This window comes from Triplophysa dalaica, chromosome 16 (assembly GCF_015846415.1).
Source record: "Triplophysa dalaica isolate WHDGS20190420 chromosome 16, ASM1584641v1, whole genome shotgun sequence".
NCBI classification, from domain to species: domain Eukaryota; kingdom Metazoa; phylum Chordata; class Actinopteri; order Cypriniformes; family Nemacheilidae; genus Triplophysa; species Triplophysa dalaica.
This window is the reverse complement of record NC_079557.1, coordinates 5,486,016-5,505,258: the sequence shown is the minus strand read 5'-3', so window position 1 is coordinate 5,505,258 and position 19,243 is coordinate 5,486,016. Positions and strand designations below refer to the sequence as shown.

General features: G+C 36.3%; 1 protein-coding gene across 1 annotated transcript in view; it reads right to left on the bottom strand.

Annotated features, from left to right (window-relative positions):
* rxfp1 (relaxin family peptide receptor 1) overlaps positions 1-18,498 on the bottom strand; it is a 37,173-nt gene extending 18,675 nt beyond the window's left edge. The window contains exons 1-3 of the mRNA XM_056769611.1: positions 18,238-18,498; positions 16,416-16,565; positions 4,159-4,242 (exon numbers count right to left, since the gene is read on the bottom strand). Coding sequence (XP_056625589.1) covers positions 4,159-4,242; positions 16,416-16,565; positions 18,238-18,280 — 277 coding nt within the window. The 5' untranslated portion in view covers positions 18,281-18,498. The remainder of the gene's footprint in view (positions 1-4,158; positions 4,243-16,415; positions 16,566-18,237) is intronic.
* Between the last annotated feature and the right edge of the window lie 745 nt (positions 18,499-19,243).

The following is a 19,243-nucleotide window of genomic DNA, read 5'->3' as shown; positions in this document are numbered from 1 at the left end:
AGTCAATTGGGTTTGGTTGCCAACGTACTTCAAAATATCTTCTTTTGTGTTCTGCAGAAGTAAACAAGTCACATTTGGAAAGGGTGAGAAAATCATGAAAGAAATTTCATTTTTGGGTGAACTGTGTCTTTAAAAGTGATCTGTGTCATTGGGATGGAAAAGGGATCTACTGATCCGACCAAAAGCAGTTGGAGAAAATGTGTAAAACAATCCATATTTTTGTAGCTCTGTCTAGTGCCGCAAGTGGCACGGACACAATTGACCTAGAACTCTGTCAACAAATCAGTGTAATTGGATGTTTTCGGCAGTTGGATAATTCGACGCAGCCTGACAGACGGAATTTAGCCACACAAGATGGCACACGTGTCTTTACCCCCGTTTAACAGAGCGAATGTCTGGCCTCAAATCCAGGGAATGTGAATGCCTCTGACAGGCCATCTGTGGCCCAACATGACACTCTAACAGACTTTCTGTACAACAGTAAGGCTAAAAGTGCGCCGACAAAACTAGAAAGTAATACTTTATCAACCTTTATTAAAAAAGACGGGGAATTTTGCTAAATGAATCATCTTGAGCCATCCTGGTATCTATGCCCAGGGGAAAAAAAGACAAGCAGTCAACGCAGGGATGCTGAAGTAATAATGAGGTAAAGCTTTGTGAAAAGCTCATATTGCATTCTAAACACTTCTATAGGATTTTCAAAGCAATCTTTGGTAATGAGGGAGTGAATACAACAAGCCATCAGTCTCAAAACAGAGACTGGATTTTAATTGGTTATCCAGACCGTTTTAGACCGGGTTGCTTAGGTCTGCTTGTACCTCATTAATTGACTCCTGTCCATGTGCTTGAGGTCCATGTATAGGCCATTTGTACTGTTTCCATTCCATCACATCTACTATAATGAAACTGCCTCATTCCTTTTGATATGTAAATGTCTTAATCTCACTGGAAGAAAATTTAAGCGACTGAAAATGAGCTCTCGTGAACAATGAAAGCAGTAATGCTTTAATAGGAAATATTTTGTGATTTTTAAGCTCCTACTTTGGTTTATGGAGTACCCAACAACAAGTTTATGTACATACACGGTGTAAAAAAACGTTCCTTTTCTAATAATAGGGAGTCATTATTAACTTCTTGATTGACACTGAAATGATTAGTTTGGCGATTAATCTGTCTAATCCCCTACTTTCTGTCAGCCTACTCTGATCTGATTGGTCAGATGGTCCAGTCTGATGTGATTGGTCAAACGCGTGCAGTGTCGCAAATGGAACATAGGCGGGCATTACACTATTGGTTTTTAATCTCTTACATCTATATATCTATATATTACATTATTATGGAACTGGAATTTGTTATTGGTTCACTTTCCGCTTTACAACCTGGCAGACTGCTTACATTCACACACAACAACGCATGAAACGCAATTTTAAGGACATTGGAATAGTAACTATAATCATTTAATAATGTTGACTTTATTCCTGAAACTTGAAAATAATATTCATTGATAACATTACAAAGTATTATCACATTATGTAATTTAACATTTATTTTATTAATTTAGCAGACGCTAATTTAGTGACTTAATTAGAACGCATATAACATTTTGTCACATTACATAAAAGAGACTAAAAGTCTGAGACTCATTGAAAATCTGATTTTTTCTTATAGATTTGGAGAAAAAGGTTTTAGGATACTGAAAATCCTATATCATACTGGGATCACATGTTTTAGGTTTAGCTCAACACATAAAGGAGACATCATATGCTGTTCTGAGATTGCTGCGCTTTTTCTAGTACTTATTTAGAAGCCACTATAGTCAGTCAGATGTGATTTAACTTTTGAACTAGTATGTACAATAAATAATAAGCATTGTAAATAATTCTGTCAAATAAAACCAGATTTTAGTTTGATTAAAGGTCCAGTGTATAAATTTAGCAGCATCTGGCGGTGTGGTTGTAAATTGTAACCAACGGTCACTACACCACTCCCTTTCTAAGCACTACGGTGGCTGGAACTAAGATGTCACGTTTTCACTTCTTCGCCGAAGGGGATAACATATATTCAAAATTTTTGTTTGTCTGTTTACGGATACTGTAGAAACAACATGACGAATTCCATGTATGGGGACCTGCGGTGTGTGTAGATAGAAATAGTTCATTCTAAGGTAATAAAAAACACTACGGTTCATTATGTAAGGTCTTTAAACACCTCTAAATAAATAGTTATGAATATTATTTTGTATTACTGTCTAAAGATCTTCTGGAAAATTATTAACTGGATCTTTTAAGATATGTTATGAAAAATATTGAGCAATGATGCACCAGGTCTTTAAACACCCAGCAGCAGCTGCTTCTGAACAACTGTGATCAATACTGCATATCTCCTCCACGTTTGTGATGACAAGAATAAAGCGCATAACCCCCCAATATATGAGAGCTTCTACTAATCTTCTCTTTCATTTCCTGCCCGATTCTCAGTGTAATAAAAGTTTGAAACAATGCAAAAGTCATTGATGAATGATTAAAAATCACCGGTATGTCATTTTACCCATTTTAGTGAAAAATGTGAAAATGACTTTTGCATGCGTTTTGCTAAAAGTGGTTAGTGGTGTTACAGCAATACACAGACAGCTGCTGCACCGTTAACTGTGTAATTTTCAGGATAGTGTTGAAGGAATAGTTCACCGCGAAATGAAAATTCTGTCATCATTTACTGACCCTCTTACCATTTCAAACCTATATGGATTGCTTTCTTTTGAAGAAAATATTATATTTTGAAGAATGTTGGTAAGAATGTTTGGTCCCCACTGAGTTGCATTGGTTTTGTCTCCATACATGAGTAGTCAATGGGGACCAATGTTTTTTTTCACCACCATTTTTTTTTAAATATATACTTTTGTGTTTTACAGAATTAAAAAAGCTATAAAATGACAAGAGGGTGAGTAAATTATGAAATATTTTTCATTTTAGGATGAATGATCCCTTTAACATTTACTCCATTCATGTTTGTCATATTGTTGGTTAAGTAATACATTAGATTTACAACTTGTGTAAAACTTTGTTTTACAAATCTAGACCTACTTTGTTAATCTACATTGATTATTGGCTTCTTGACATAATGTTAAATGTTTTCTCATTTGTGTGTCACAAATAAAAAAGCACTGCTAAATCAATAAATGTAACGTAAATGTACTGTAAATGAAAGTCACGGCTGTACCGAGAGCTATTGACAGGAAAATGATGCTTGTCAAAATGTCTCTGCCAGTTAGGATAATATTCAAACGAGATGCTCTGTTAATAAAACTTGGTTCTTCAAAAAAAAAAAATGTGGTCGATAAGAGCGAATTCAAGATGAAAGTTTAGACTGTCAATCAACTGTCAATTGTTTTATTTGGATGCTGAAAATCAAATGAGCTCAGAGAGCATAAAAACCTCACAGCAATGTGATTGTAACTCGCTCTTCACATTTGCTTTAATCTTAGAATAATGCTTCTAAATTGCCCGTTTATTAAATCAAGTGTTTAACTGACTGGGATTTTTAGGTAAAATAACATATTACAGTTACTGCAAAATATATGACAAAGCATGCTCTGCTCTCAAACAGTCCATTAACTAACCAATGAAAGAGCCAATGAACACGAATAAAGTTATATTTAGGGAAAAACAAATCAACCTCCAAAAGCATGTGCAGACTAGCACATCAGCAACCGAGGCTCTTATAAGAGTAAAAAAGTGTCTCCAAAATGAATAAATGTAAATGTAACTCAGCATCTATCTGTGACCAGACACATTCATCAGTGTTCAGACACTTTAAATATTCTCACATTTTCTCTTCAGACATTTTTGTGTGATATTTTAATGAATGGGATCACAGTAATAATGTCAGAATGAAAAAAAGTCTTGTGTCTTATTCTTCCATCCTTCATTCTAATTGACCATCATCCCCAATTGTTTTATCACCAATATTCTGTCGCATAACAGAAAAGGCACCCCAAATTAGATTTTGAACACATTTTTGACATTGTGAACTGATTCCTGGGACCACAGCCAAGAAAATTACCACACAGCAAACATACAAATATTCAAATTCTTGGGTTCAAATTCTTATAAATGTGGCTTAGCTTAAGCTTCTTAAATGTAAAATTCCCAGCATACTCACAGCAGGCATTTGACTTGGCCCCAAGGTTATTGCTGGGTATTCCAAAATAGTTATCAAAGAGATGTGGCCATCCGTTATTGTCCCCTGCAAGAAAAACAAGGAGAATAGTTGAGTAATGGATTATCAAATCATACAGCTTGTGATTGCTAAAAAGCTCAAAAACAAATATTTCATACAGCCTGTTTTCAAGTGTACCAGCCCTTTGTTGTGTCACAAGAGCTCACGGTGCAAGAAAATAACCAAATAAGTAAATTATGAAACATGTAAGAGATTAAAAACCACTTCAAAGGGTGAACTTCATTACAAATAATGACACATTTTGGTTTCATCTTATTTTTCAGCAATATGATCTTGAGTATGGTTTACAATGCAGCAGACACAATGCAAATACACGCGCTTGACTTCCGTGTCATTTCCGTGTTGTTCCTCAAACAAATAAATCTCGACCTTCCAGCCTTCTCCATCTGCTGTTATCCATCACTTTCTTAACAAAACAAGAGAAAAGTTGTTATCATTAACCATCTGAACCATGTCACCTCATAGCTTTTCTGACACAAGAACATCTTTAAAAAAAGCTGCGCCCACATGCTGTTTGTCACTGTGGACAAAGGCTTAAAATATCTGTAATGTAGAAGATACTACGTTGAATGGTTCAGTCATGCTGTGATCATGATGCCATACATGTCCAGAGTCTCAATGAACTGAAGCAGCCATTTAGATACACCAGATTAAGAATAATCCATCGGAGCATCACAAATGATCAACATAGAAAGACGCTGATCTGCAAACACCTTTCTACTTTTCTACATGTCCGTTCACATAAAACACATTTAACACTGAGCAAAAATAATGAAAAGGATAGGGCTGGGATTCACGGTAATGATTTTATTTCACAGTAATGATATATACCATAATATACATGGAAAATTCCATTTCAAGTTTCAAGTTTCATTTGACATCAAATCCTCAGCATATAAAAGGACATCATTTATATTTCTGTAGGGTAAGGCATAATTTCTGCATGATTTGTTGTACAGTTTAGGACTTAAAAATGCTGTAAATGTACATGTAAGATCCAAAAGTGCAATCTGACAAATAACTGAAACATTCTGCTATTCTGTTTTCAGTGGTTGCAAATAAATTATAAAAATGCTGTTAAACTTAATGACACCGACAATTGCCGATGACACATTGCTTAAAATGGAAACAAGATTTTAGAAACATAATATGCATGAATAAATAATAAGAATAAATATTTCCTCGAAACTAGGTAGTACAATAACTATGGCTTGAAGGTTATTTTCCCCTACAAAATGAAAATTCTGTCATTATTTACACGCCGTCTTGTAATTTCAAACCTGTATGATTTTCTTTCTTCCGCACACAAAAGAGGATATTTTGAAAAATGTTGGTAACACAACAGCACAGCCCCTAATTCACTTCTTTTCTATGGACACAAAACCAATGCAAGTGAATGGGGGGCTGTTAACAACATTCTTAAATATATCTCCTTGTGTGTTTTTTCGTCATGTGATGCAGTTGTTTTGGCTGCTTTCCAGTTTTTTAGCATTAATGTCAGTTCACGCATACTTTAGATTGCATTTGAAGACATGGAATATTTAATTATTTGCAGCTATTGTTTGCCAGGGGGGCGCGAGTTAAGTTTCACTTTAGCTTTTGCAGCTTTAAAGACTTGTGTTACCCACAAAAACATTGCTTCCTCTTCGTTCATACATAAAAAAAATCTCTGTGTCTTTGCTCCACATTGCTGTGACATACTGTAATAATGCAATAAGAACAAACGTCTGTCCGAAATGACACAGGCAGATAAGTCTTAATTTATGCAAAGTACCTGGATGTAAGTGTTTTCAGACATGTTAGTGTGGATGGGCAGCGTTTAGAAAACGATTGAAAACATTAGTGTGGACGAAGAGCGTTTTGAAAATGAAAACTTGGTTTTCAAATGAAAGCGCACTAGTGTAGACCTAGTCTAAAATGACTTGAATGTTCTTTAACTGTACACCCATTCAATCGCATGAGCTCGGGCTGTCGATTATATGTACATACAGTAGATTCCTCATTTGTTTGTTCCTCAAATGTTTGAACAGCACGTGTTGCAGAAGCAGAGCTAAAACAACAGCGATCATTTCAATGCTGAGTCTTTGCGGGATCCTTATCCATGGCTCAAATCTATTAACATCACAGGGTTATGATTGTAAACAGAGGTAGTTCCAAGCTGCATTTTTAAATGGTCTTTGGTTTCTTTTAACAGTTCAAAATTATAAATTTGCACATGGTTTATCAAAAAGCATATTTAAAAAACACCACATACCATAAAAACAACATTAAAATGATTTTAACCACAGGTTGACTTTAAAAGTTAATGTAATGACACATTAAGTGACCGTCTTCTTCTATTCTGTTTTCAGTGGTAGCAAATAAATTATAAAATGCTGTTAAACTTAATGACACTATTGCCATTCCACACGGTGACTCACTGCTTAAAATGGAAACAAAATGCTATATAATATTCATGAATAAATAAATATTTCCAAGAAACTAGGAAGTCCAATAACAATGAGCAGTTAAATTGGTTCCTTTACAATAATAAAAGCCGAGATTCCATTCCATTTTCTACCGCTTATCCGAACTACCTCGGGTCACGGGGAGCCTGCGCCTATCTCAGGAGTAAATGCCGAGATAAACACCTAAATTAATCTTTTTTGCGCTGTCTCTTCTCGTTCTTATTGGTTTTGGACTAAGACAAGTGATTTGCCAGTGGTCCTCGATGACGTGACTGTCAATGTTGCCCTCAAACTTTTAATCTCAGTGAAGGTTAAATATCTGGAATGTTTTCTAGGGTCATTAAAACATATTTAAAACTGCATTATAAGCAGAAATTATTTCTATTGGGATAAAACATTGACACATTGCTTGCGCAACACAACTCATTATCTATCAATTTTCTATGGTGTTTCTTCTGTGTCATGCAGGCAATTGATTACGCATGGGTGAAATGCAAATGTTAATTAAACATCTAAGCTGTGCTACAAAGAGCATGGACAATTTCAGAAGTAAATTAACTCTCCTTACAATGTGAGCCATGTTTAACTATAACTAGAGAGCAAAAATCTGAAGTCAAAACAGCAAAATGATACACAAAAAAAATACAAATTCTAAACAAACTACTGCAGATCCATGTGTATTTTGAAATTTGAAACAGTTATACTGTTTAATTCTGTGTCTATATTCATTCATTTACACTGTGCCCCGGTTTCAAAGAAAGGGTTTATCTTAAACCTGGACTAACCCTTAGTGAAATTAGGATATTTCAACTACTGTTATAAAAATGCTCTTGTAAAAAACATTACTGCTGTGCATCTTGAGACAAAACAATGGCGCTGACATACTTTAAGATGTTTTAAGGTGAGTTGTTTTCAGTTAAGACTACTCAAACATTCATTTAAGTCTGGGATAAGCCTCAAGCCTTGTCTGTGAAACCGGGCATGTATGTGCCAACTGGAAACACTGGAACTGAAACATTCATTTTACTTGCAAAAGTAAGTAAAACATGGTGTCAAGATTTTATGTAAAAACAAAACCAAATTAGATGGAATGTGAACAAAGCTTTATTTTTGATATTTTTGATAACTCGTCTCGTATATTATATATTGGATATATCAATCTAAAATGTCAAATGCTCTCTATTATGCATCTAGGAAAACACTTTGTGTATTTTCTTTGGCACCGCAGTTTCAATCTAGGTTTTTCTCGCAAGTAAATTTATCATTGTGAACCGAAATGCCAAAATGCCAAGGCTGATGACTTCCTTCATAAACTCTAATGGAAAAAAATTGGATATTGCTTCCTGTCACACATCCGACAATGAAAGCACCTGACAACCCAAAGAAATGAATGACTTTGCATTCCAACAATTTACAAAGGAAATAACCAAAACAATCACAAGCTTTTATCATAGATTCTTATTGCCAGTATGAAAAGTGGTCCATACTAAAATGACACAAATTATAAGTACAAGAAAAGCCAATTGCTCTTGACTGGAATCTCAATATCAAAGTTAATTCATGTTTTTATTTAGCAATCAATTAATTAAACCGTAAGATAATCTGCTGTGATTTATTATGTATGCCATGAAAAACAAACCAGCATGGTTAATGATATTATTTCTACTCCTCTCGACAGAATTGAAGTGTGACTTGCACTTGCAATTCAAAATTATTTATTTTTAATTTTGAGAAAGAATACAACAGTATTTATGCGTCTATACTATCACTTGAAGAAAACATGACTGCTTTTAACACAGCACTACACACTACATGTGTGAACAGAATTGCAGTGCATTTTGGGGCAGCCTTAATCCACCATCGACAGATAATCAGGCTATTTTGTCCCAGCAGCCCTGAAATATGTATTATTTTCATTAAGGTGAATAAGAAACCCAGCCCGGTCCAGCAGCCCGTGCCCAGCCCGGTCCAGCAGCCGCCAGAGAGCGCTGCCCAGACGGCAATCTAGCCGGCGTCCAGTCCGGCCATCCAGCAGGCGGTCCAGTCCGAACATACAGCCGGCGGTCCAGTCCGAACATCCAGTCGGTGGTCAAGTCCGGTCATCCAGCCTGCGGTCCAGTCCGGCCATCCAGCCGGGGTCTGGTCCGGCAGTCCAGCCGGAGTCTGGCCCGCCAGCCCAGCCGACGATCCAGTAGGCCTTCCAGCCTGTGTCCAGCCCGGTATTCCAGCCGGGGACAAGGACAGCTCCCACCTGGACTTCCCCCGTCAAGCCCCACCCCTTGTCGTAATCCCCCCATGTACTCTTGTTTGAACCCACCCCCCCTCCCTTGTTTGTTATTTTTATTGTCCCATCCGAACCCGTTTGTTGTAATTTCTTGAATGCCCCTTGTCTTGTTCACCATTTCTGTCTGATTTTTGTCTGTTACCCAGTCAGTCTTGTCTTGTTAGTCTACCCCTCGAATGGACTGAAATGACCACATACATGCTGAATAAATCAACATTTGAAATGGTCTCTTAATTGTATCGACAGCTGTATATATTTACATTGTCTCTTGTAAATGATCTATGCCCATTAAATGATTCATCAATTTGAGTAATCACCTTGAAGACTAAGCAATGAAACTCAAGATGAGTTTCTTCATTCAGGTTATAATCTCAATGACATTTTTATTGCCAACAGATTGAGCTCATCTTTTGTGACCATTTCATCCATCCTCATGTGAATGATAGAGGTCACAGTGCATTCAGTTTCATAATAAGGTGAGGATATCACTCTGGGGAGAGAGATACAAAATAAATGACAAATGATAACGGTATTGAGCACTGGCTTCACATGAAAGCACACACTTCTACATAAGCAAAGATGACCTTTCTATCAGATGCCGGACACAATTACACTTCACTGGTGTGATGCATTGCAACAGTTCCCGTGGTGCACCTCACATTGTACTTGAAAGAACCAAACAATATCTAAAACCACATTACCATAGCTTTCAATCCATGATAATGGCAATATACAGATTACATTGAATCCCAAAGAATCATTTCTATCAGCTTTGGATGAGAATTTTTCCCACAGGAAAGAAAGATAGCAAATTATATCTCTTTTATATCTCAATGGGCCGAAATAAGATTAGATCAAATGGTTAAATGGAGAATTTTGATTTTAACTTTCTTGGGCGACAGACTCTAGTAATCTCACATGTCTCAGTTTCGGAAGAGATCATTCTACAAAAATAGACCTTGTCGGCCATAACAAAAAAATACATTCGGAGTCCAACACTTGAGAGTTTATTCATAACTTGAAATCTTTGAGGCTGCTCTGGTAGACTGTGTACTTGATAACAACCCTTTATGATTTTGAATGTATTTTAACTTTTTTGAGTGCCACATGCTTGACTGAAAGGGACAAAAAGTTTGCTCTGCATGAACATAGAACGCCCAGAGGAACATTTTTGCATGCAGCGCTGCTCCAGTTTAACCAAACTTAGACTTTCATTCCACAGGCTCATCAACTATTAAATGATGAGAGGATGATGGGGCCATTAGTCACCAGAGAGAAAATCCGGGGCCCTCCCTCCATCAGGACCAATTTCAAACAAAGACATCGCCCTTCTTTCTGCTTTAAACGTTTGATGAGTTTCTGTGTTTGATAGGTTTCATTTTGGGGCCAGCGGAGAGGAAGTGAGAACCATGAAATGGTAGCTTTATAGAAGACGGAATGTCAAAGATAACTATAATTAATGTGCTTGTGAAATCCTTCGCACAGGCTCGTTTCCATATACCGAGGTTCAGACAAATAACGACAGCGTTCTACTAGTCAGCGGATATTCACGTACGTGACAAATGCACAGATACAGTCTGTCAGTTCTTTATTAAGCTACAGTTAAGTGTTCAGTCATACCGCTGCCAGAGAATTATATACCAACGATGTCATTCCAAATGTGTATTCTGTTGATTGGGAATTTCCCATTGAAACCTTGTGACCAACAAACTCAAAGCTATTAAAAAAACAGCAGTAAAACAAACATCTGCTACACCAGAAGAACCACAACTCACCCAGTTTACATTTAAGGCTACTCACACCTCACATCTTTGAACTGAAGATGCACACCTTTAATCTTTAAGAAATATAAATGAACTCTAAAATACCAAAAAGACCAAAACAACTGTGATAAGTGAACACTGTGTAAGTGATAAACATTTTGGATTACTCTGTGATAAATGACAAACTAAACATTCTGAACTTGCACAGTCAGATTCTGCTGGTGAATGTTACCAAGGTTATTTATTATACGTTGCTGTACTGAGTAAAGCATTAGCATTTTTATCTTCATCAGAATTACATTTCATAACATTAACATCAAAATGAATAATGGAAGTGTGGAATATAGCTCCAGTGAAATAAATGCGTTCCCGATGCATTTCGGTGGTTTGCGGAAAAGACATTAATAAACCTTAGACAGAGACGCCATAAACAGGTAGAAAAAGCATAATGACAGTGGATCCAAATCTGCATACTGAACCCACGTTTTTCTATGAGCCATTTCTATTCTCACTAGTTTATATTATACAAATGAGAACATTTGTATAATATAATAATTCAGTTTGTACAATAAAAAAAACACTCCAAAATCATTTTCAGTTTTTCTAAATTTACTATTTATAGGTATGTTGAAGTAAAATGCTCAAAATCTCTCCCAAATTCCAGATGATTTATTGGACAAACTGGTAAAAGAAAGATGCAATGTTTGCAATACTGTAAAGAATACATTCATTTTCATGTTTTAACACAATTTGTTTTACCTGTATCTTAGGCAAATTACTGTATGTAAAACTTCATCATGACTACCTCCTACTAATACCTTACAATCCTAATATAATCAGCTTTCATTGAGGAACAGACTGTAATTTCTCACGCACTTTCTCCGGATGTGTTCCACTTATCTGGAAAGATCAATGGATTCTGTAGTTGTCTTTAAGAGAGTCTTTTACTGAGACCAGTTTTACTGCACCGTTGCATTGTTGTTCTTTTGTCGCAGGTATTGCTTCATTGTTTTCCGCTACTTTGTACTTTGGATAAAAGAGTCTGCTAAATGACGAAATGTGAATGCAATTTTTTTTATTCAAATTCAATTTATTAAGAAATTAAATGTATAAAACACTGCATGACAGAAACAATCACTTGTGAGACCTTGTGAACACGTAAATCTAAAGATCTTCATGCGCACTGAGATGAAGTAATCAAGAATTCATTGAAAGTTGAATTCAGGTTTCAGCTTTAGATAACATATCAATAAAACAGAAGGGCAGCAGGTGCGTCCCTTGCCTAAACTTACCCCTAGAGACGAGGTTTCTGTTGAAACAATTGATTTCTCATAAATGTTTTATTCAAGGTTTAAGCATTGGGTTAACACACATTTTTTATATTGAATCTACAGTAAATAAATTAAATTAAATGAATTAAAGCTGTGACTATAATGCCTCTTGCATTGCCATTGTACTGCTGTGCAAACAACCTGAGCTGTTTCTACACCATGTAACTCTTCGCAAACACTTATGTTTGTTGACTATCAATAATATCAACCCAAGGCTGTTTGTTTTTGGTACAGCAAAAGTCAATATGCACTGTGTTCCAAAGTCTTGGGAGTTATTCATATAATGCTATAATGCTGTGAATTCAGATTCACAGCATTATAGAGGGAGAATCAAACCTTACAACAACAAATTCTCAGTCTCAACTCCAGCTAACAAAACAATCCCATGCAAAAAAATTCACAACAGCTATTCAATGGAAGTTTAGAAAAGAGGCACCACATAAGTCAGCATTAATGCAAAAGAAAAAATCATTTTAAGATCAAGACAACAGATGATAATATTAAAAAGACCGGACCGTCAACAAAATGGATTGTCTACAGTGCAGTGTTCGATGATAAATCAAAGCTTTGTGCCATTACCCATGACAAAATGTATATGCACCCACAGATGGACCCTCTGTTTCTGAGAGACGGAGATTTTAAAATCCGACAAAGCTCTCGAGGTTCAAAGCATTCATGGCAAAAATGACAAATGTCTTTCTTTGTAGCATCACCCAGAGTAAAAACGTGTCTTTCATCCACATGAGAGCGGAGGAGAGAGAGAATTGACTGCGGGTGGGCCCGCTTCTCGATTCAGTTTTATATAGAGGTTCAATTGTTTATACAAAACTTATTTATCTATAAAATTTCAAAGACTGTATGATCTTTTAAGAGGTCAAATAAAGCTTATCATTTAGGGCGCCCCGACTTTTCATCTAAGTTTCAAAGGAACAGTCAAAATCATGTCTACATATCCACACTACGTGCTATGCCTCCTCTTCACAACGTCAGATAATTCATGTCTACTGTTTAACCCGAAATCCAACATGACATTTCTGCCCCTGAAATCGATCTTGACAAGTGAAATGTGATGAGAAAAGTGGAAGGGAATCTCATACGCCGTTATACCAATCTCTGGGATTTTTAGAATAGCATTAGAGGTTGTTGAAGGATATCAACGCTCCTGTCTATCTTGTTCTGCTTGGCTCAACACACGGGGCTAAATAAATGTCCTAAGATATTATGTGCATTGTGACATTTCCATCCGCTCTGACCTTTCACAGTCTGGTGCTGACACAGGACATTGAATCTTCACCATGTTCGACGTCGCACCAAGGCCGTGAGAGCGAATAAGACAAGGTTAAATACGGTGCTCACTGCTGAAGGGGACAAATGTTGACACTCAAGAGCTTGATACAGTTGTGGTGATGGATGATGTGAGACAGTTGCCAAATGGTTGGTCATGCAACATTTCTGACATGAAAAACATTATCAGAACCACCCAAATCACCTCGAGGGACATTATAATTTGACGTGACACAGCTTGAGCAAATAATTACAGCATGATTGATGGGGAATTTCCGCTCAGTTACACTAAGTCTCAACGGCATTGTGCTTTTCTCTGGTCATTGAAAAGTAATTGTTATTGTGTCAATGTCACCCAGTGGATGGACAAAAACATCTTCATTAATTGTCTTAAAGCTAAAGTTTAACAATGGATGTTCATGTTTCTAATTTAAAAAAATGCTTTATAATTGACATATTTCAAGTCTTTTGTTCACCCTCTGCTAACAAAACGACTGGATTTTTTCCCGTCTATATAAAGTCCCTCCTTCCGAGTTTCATAGAAGTGTTTAAGAGGTATGCGCACACACAATATCAGTGTATTACACAGAACAGCTTTCACAGCAGTTATTTGACTGTTGGTTATCAAATGTGTGCAGCTGAATTCTTATTACCAGCTGTGGGACTGTGATGAAAGTCCGATTCCAGCCATTCTATGTAGTCCTTGAAATGCGAATTCTGTTAAAGACAATATCTTGCTTGACAATGAACTTTGAGCCTTATCAATTGGCAGATATTGTCTATGCTCTAACAGCAACATTACAAACTAACTAAAGGTTGGAAAATGTGATCGGGGGGAATGGGACCTTTAAACAAATCACGAATAATCGCATGTTACATTAATGTTTTGAAATATACTTTTACATTCTAATAATTTCACTTTTAATCTCTAAATTATTGTAGAAACAACAGATTTCTTTAAAAACATAATTTTATGAAAGCAACATCCTGATATTAATACTGCAACTGATGTCTCCATTTAATTAATTAATTAATTTAATTTAACATTAATTAAAGCCGTTTAACATTGAAGTAAAGTATAAATGAGAGCTCTCATGTCTAACAGGTAGGAAATTTACAGAAATATAATCTTCAATGTCTGTACAGTCTATAATACTAAATTCTAAATTAAATACAGAATTAAAGCTACAAAAGAAATTGAATTTTCTTTTGTTCTTTGATAAACAGAAAGATTAAGAATGCGGCCCATTTAAGAGCTGGCGCTCTATGCAGATCTGACCCACGTTCCCATTTTCACAACTCTTTTCATTTTTTAGGTTTTTATTTAACACGTTGAAGTCTGTTCTTATGAAAATGCTAGACAAAACGGGCTTTCTGACATAATCTTGTGTGGTTTTGTTCATTCAAGCACGATAGAGAACTTAATACCGATGCGCTGTCTGACAGAGATTCACTGACGCAGCCTTTAGCCCGTGATTGTACACACCAGATGGAACTGCTGTCGAGCTGTGTTGTGCCACATCCAACAGCTACAAGCTGTCATTCTATACTGAACGTGTCAAAGCACTGTTTCAAATCGCGCTTAAATTCATAGCATGCATTAGCGCGGTAATGTTGACAGCCCTAATTTTGGGTAATTTAATCCACAAATGCACTAAATTGGTATCTATCCAGGGAGATCCTATTTGCATATGTAGTGTGTGCAAACATTTTACTTTGATAGTGTACGCTTTAATGTCTACTTAAACAATGTAATGAATGGATGGGACTGAAATTGCACAGACATGAAGATACCACTGCAGGTGAGCAAGTTTAACAAATCAGGCAGAATCCCATAGCAGGAAGAAAGAAAAAATTTTAATGGCCCGTTTTCTTTATAAATCATATTCAGTTAATACAAATTAAGTAAAGTAAGCTTAAAATGAGTTAAATAATAAAATAATTTTAATAGTTTTAATAAAACTCAAGGTATTTGCACAATTTACTTATCGTAGCTGTCCTTAGGAAACATTGTATGCCCAAATTTGCTGTTTTTCCAGAAATTGAAAAAACTCTTTTTACTTTTTAAATACTTGACAAACGCTTTTTAATACTTTTTATTGGTTCAATATTTGCCAAGTTAATAGTACTGTATATGCAGTCAAAACTGTTTTGATTAGTCTTTAAAGCAGACAGAAATGGGTGCATTTGTATGGGGTTGAAACATTTTATTAATAGGATGTTTTATTATTATAAAAAAATGTATGACTTCTACCAATTCGACATTGTATTAATCCCAACAGAATTGTAAACATTTCCAAAGGTGTAAATTTGGGATGCTGTCAGCTAGTGTCTAACCGAGCATAACAGTGTAAATTGTCTAGAACCACACTTTGCCAAAAAGATGAATGGGATGATAAATGAAATATGGCAACAATTTGTAGAGACGAGTGGGTATTACCGACGAAAAGCGAAGCTAATGTAATGTGATTGAATATCATCATTAGTCAGCAGTGGAAGTTAGTGAACTCAGCTGCACCTTACAAGAAGAGATCCAAGAAAAAAGAGAGGTGAAAAACAGGAACACTACAAAAGAGAGAGAGATCCAGCAAGAAGGAACAAAGGATGCAGAAATCAAAAGGGAGATTTAAGATAGACGAGCGACAGTGAGAAATATGGCGATATCAACAGGAAGCAAAGAAAGAGCAAAACAGGGTCAAAAAACACATGCAGCGGTACGATACACATCTGTGCTGAAGGATTACGGCAGAAAGAGATCAAGTATTGTGAGCTATTTAAAAGCCACTGCGTCACACATGCCATACAACTGCTCATTTGATAGATTAAAATGACAAGAACAATGTAAATGTGCAGTTTGCCTGTCATTATTGCAAAGATAAAACCTGAAAAGACATGGAGTAGATGTTGTCTTATATCACGTTGAAGGGTTTACTACATGAATAAATATGTGGACATTAAATATTTTAATTATTTTACAATGGACCAATCAAAATAAAGTATTCATGCAACCTGTGGAATAACTTAAAAATCAAAGCTGGGAATAGAGACAGGAAAGAAAAGTCGAACTAACCACAATTCTCCTCATCTGCTTGATTCTCACAGTCATCCACACCGTTGCAGTGTAGCAGCTGAGGAAGGCAGGTACTGAGGTTTCCACAGGGGAAGTAGCCCAGTGGGCAGTGTGCCCGGTCTTCTGATACATTAAACATGGTCAAGACCACTACAAGAGAAGGACACAAGAAAACAAAGAAATTCTGCTTTATAGAGTCAGTCTCAGGTGCTGTCACTTCTATTTCATGTGTTTGACAAGCTACGCTGTAAAATTCCTTGTTACAACTTATGTACTGCTTATGTACTGATAAACAAGATTCCTCTGCCTTTTTCAATTCAGTATTTTTTCTACATTAGTTTTATGCTTAAAATAAATGTATTGTACTATATATTATAAAGTGTTTTCCAATGGCAAATAACAGGATGTTCCAATTAAAGAGATAAATGGCATGGTTCTGCAAAAGTCCAACACAAAAGATGATCTCTACATAAAAGCATTAGTCATAATGTCAGACTTAGTTCAGGCATAATGGAAAGAATAACAAAAAATGACAATATGCATGAATACAGCTCTTTCATCCAACATAACAATATTATTTTCCTCTAAATTGATACAAACCTTTTCAAAAGTCTAAACTACTCACATTTGTTAAGTTATCTGATCATCTCAGAGTTGATAACACAAAACTACTTTTCTCACAGCCTTTCTACATGGAGGAAATAACTGTGCGTCATCCTCAAGGCAACCTATAAATCCATGAAAAAACAGCCCAACATGGGTAGTATTGTGTGTCATTGTGAAAAATTGCCATAAAGCTAAAACCTGAAAGCAGACAGTAGGGGAAATTTATCACTGAGTTTTCATAAGGAAAAAATCAGCAAAGGTTTAGACTGAGTTTAGACAACATAGGGAGGTATGTAAGGTTCCCAAATTAAATGGATGGTGGACGTTTTAGTGAGACATCAGAGATTAGATTAAAGTAAAAAATCTTCTGCACAATCTGTTTTTCATTCTCTATATGTGATAAATCGCTCAAATTCAAACTGTACAAATGTTTCCAAGATGAATTATTTTAATGAGATCAAATTAAATAATTGGAAGAGATAAACAGATAGGTCTTCTTTGAAGTGACCTGATATCAAAAACAGAACCCTAATGCTGTTGTTTCACATATTTAGACTACGAATTAAGAATTGTATTGATATTTATAAATACATGGAATATATGACATCGATAAATTTAAAATGCACCCTTTTTTCACGCTTTTAAACTAACTACAGTTTTCAAATAAATATTTGATTCAGACATAACAAACCACACAAACAAATTGAATTTGTGTTTTAAAACCTAGACAACTTGCCCAGATAGTATGGGGCATTGCGGCTGCGTTAATACGCGCAGAATGATGCCGCCTAAGTATGGAGGTCATGTCACTAGGAATGACACACAACCTCAAAGTGCTTTTATATTCCCAAACCGGAGAAACTGTTGCACCCGTTGACCTACGATACGATTCACGAGATATAATACCGTCATCCTAACGACAGGTCACTTCAACGTCCAAAGGCTGCACCAGAATCATAAAAACAAACTAATAATCAATTAGCCATTATCTATAAGCATATTAAACATTGTCATTGTTCACCATTTTGTTAAAACAAGAATTTAAACACGTAAAAAACTCACGAGACAACAATATCTGAAAAATATCCCGCGCGTATCCGTCAAAAATGTAATTTTAGTAACAGTAAATGCATCAGACTTCTACATATTAAGAGTAAACTGAATAAGGTATAACCTAAATAATGAAAAACTAAAAGAGGTGCAAAATATAACTCACTTGACACCCCGCACATCAGGATGCTGGCGATGTGAACTTGCATGTCAGCGATTGAGAATGTGATATGTTGATCCAAATGGAGGTATCCGACAGCAGTTCAAAGCTCTTTGCTGTTTTCCCCGACCGTGCACGAGCTGTGCAATTCCTTGTTGCAAGAAAAGTGAAAATAAAGTTGACCCAGCTTTTGGAGAGGTCCGAGTGCTCATTGAATTGCAAGGAGTCTAATCGTATCCAGATCAACAGTGCGACGCGAGGCGGCGGTGCGCGATGTTCTCCGGCGCGCGTATGGATTACGGAGCGCACAGCTGCTCAAATAGTGATAGCGCACACACATGCCCACACACCTGGGGGAGGGACTACAGGAACTTCAGTTTCTGTATATCAAAGATGAAAAGTGTATGGGATGATGCTTTATTCCTGGGCTGCTAACTGAAAGTTTTATGGTCAGAAGGGGACTTTGGCTATAAAAAAGAAAATTCGTGCATATTGGAAATGGACTTATCTAATGCAACTTACATTCATGTGTGTCTGGTATGTCTAAGATATGTTGCCTGGCCCTATAGACGACCTTTCCACAGGCCAATTATTATGAGTCATTCCACTGTTTCTCTCTGCTCTATTCCCCCACATCTACATGACATTTTCATTACAGTACAGTATAGTGACACAACACCCAGAGTGGAGAAACATCATGGCTGTTTGCCCTCATGCAACAGCCGAAGTCTGACCTTCACACTGTAAACTCTGGGTCACTGACTCAGTGGGGAAACTGTCCTCTTACTGTGCCACAGTGCCAGATGGTGTATGCTGGTAAAGAGATTGTTGAGAAGTTACCAAAATTAAGGCAGCATGATGCATTGATTTTGTTGAGAACATATTTACATTTTACATTTATGCATTTGGCAGAGGCTTTTATCCTAAGCAACTCACATTGCATTATACTATACATTTGTTTTTAATTATGTGAAATATTCTCTAATAATCATCAATATGCAAATTTATAAAA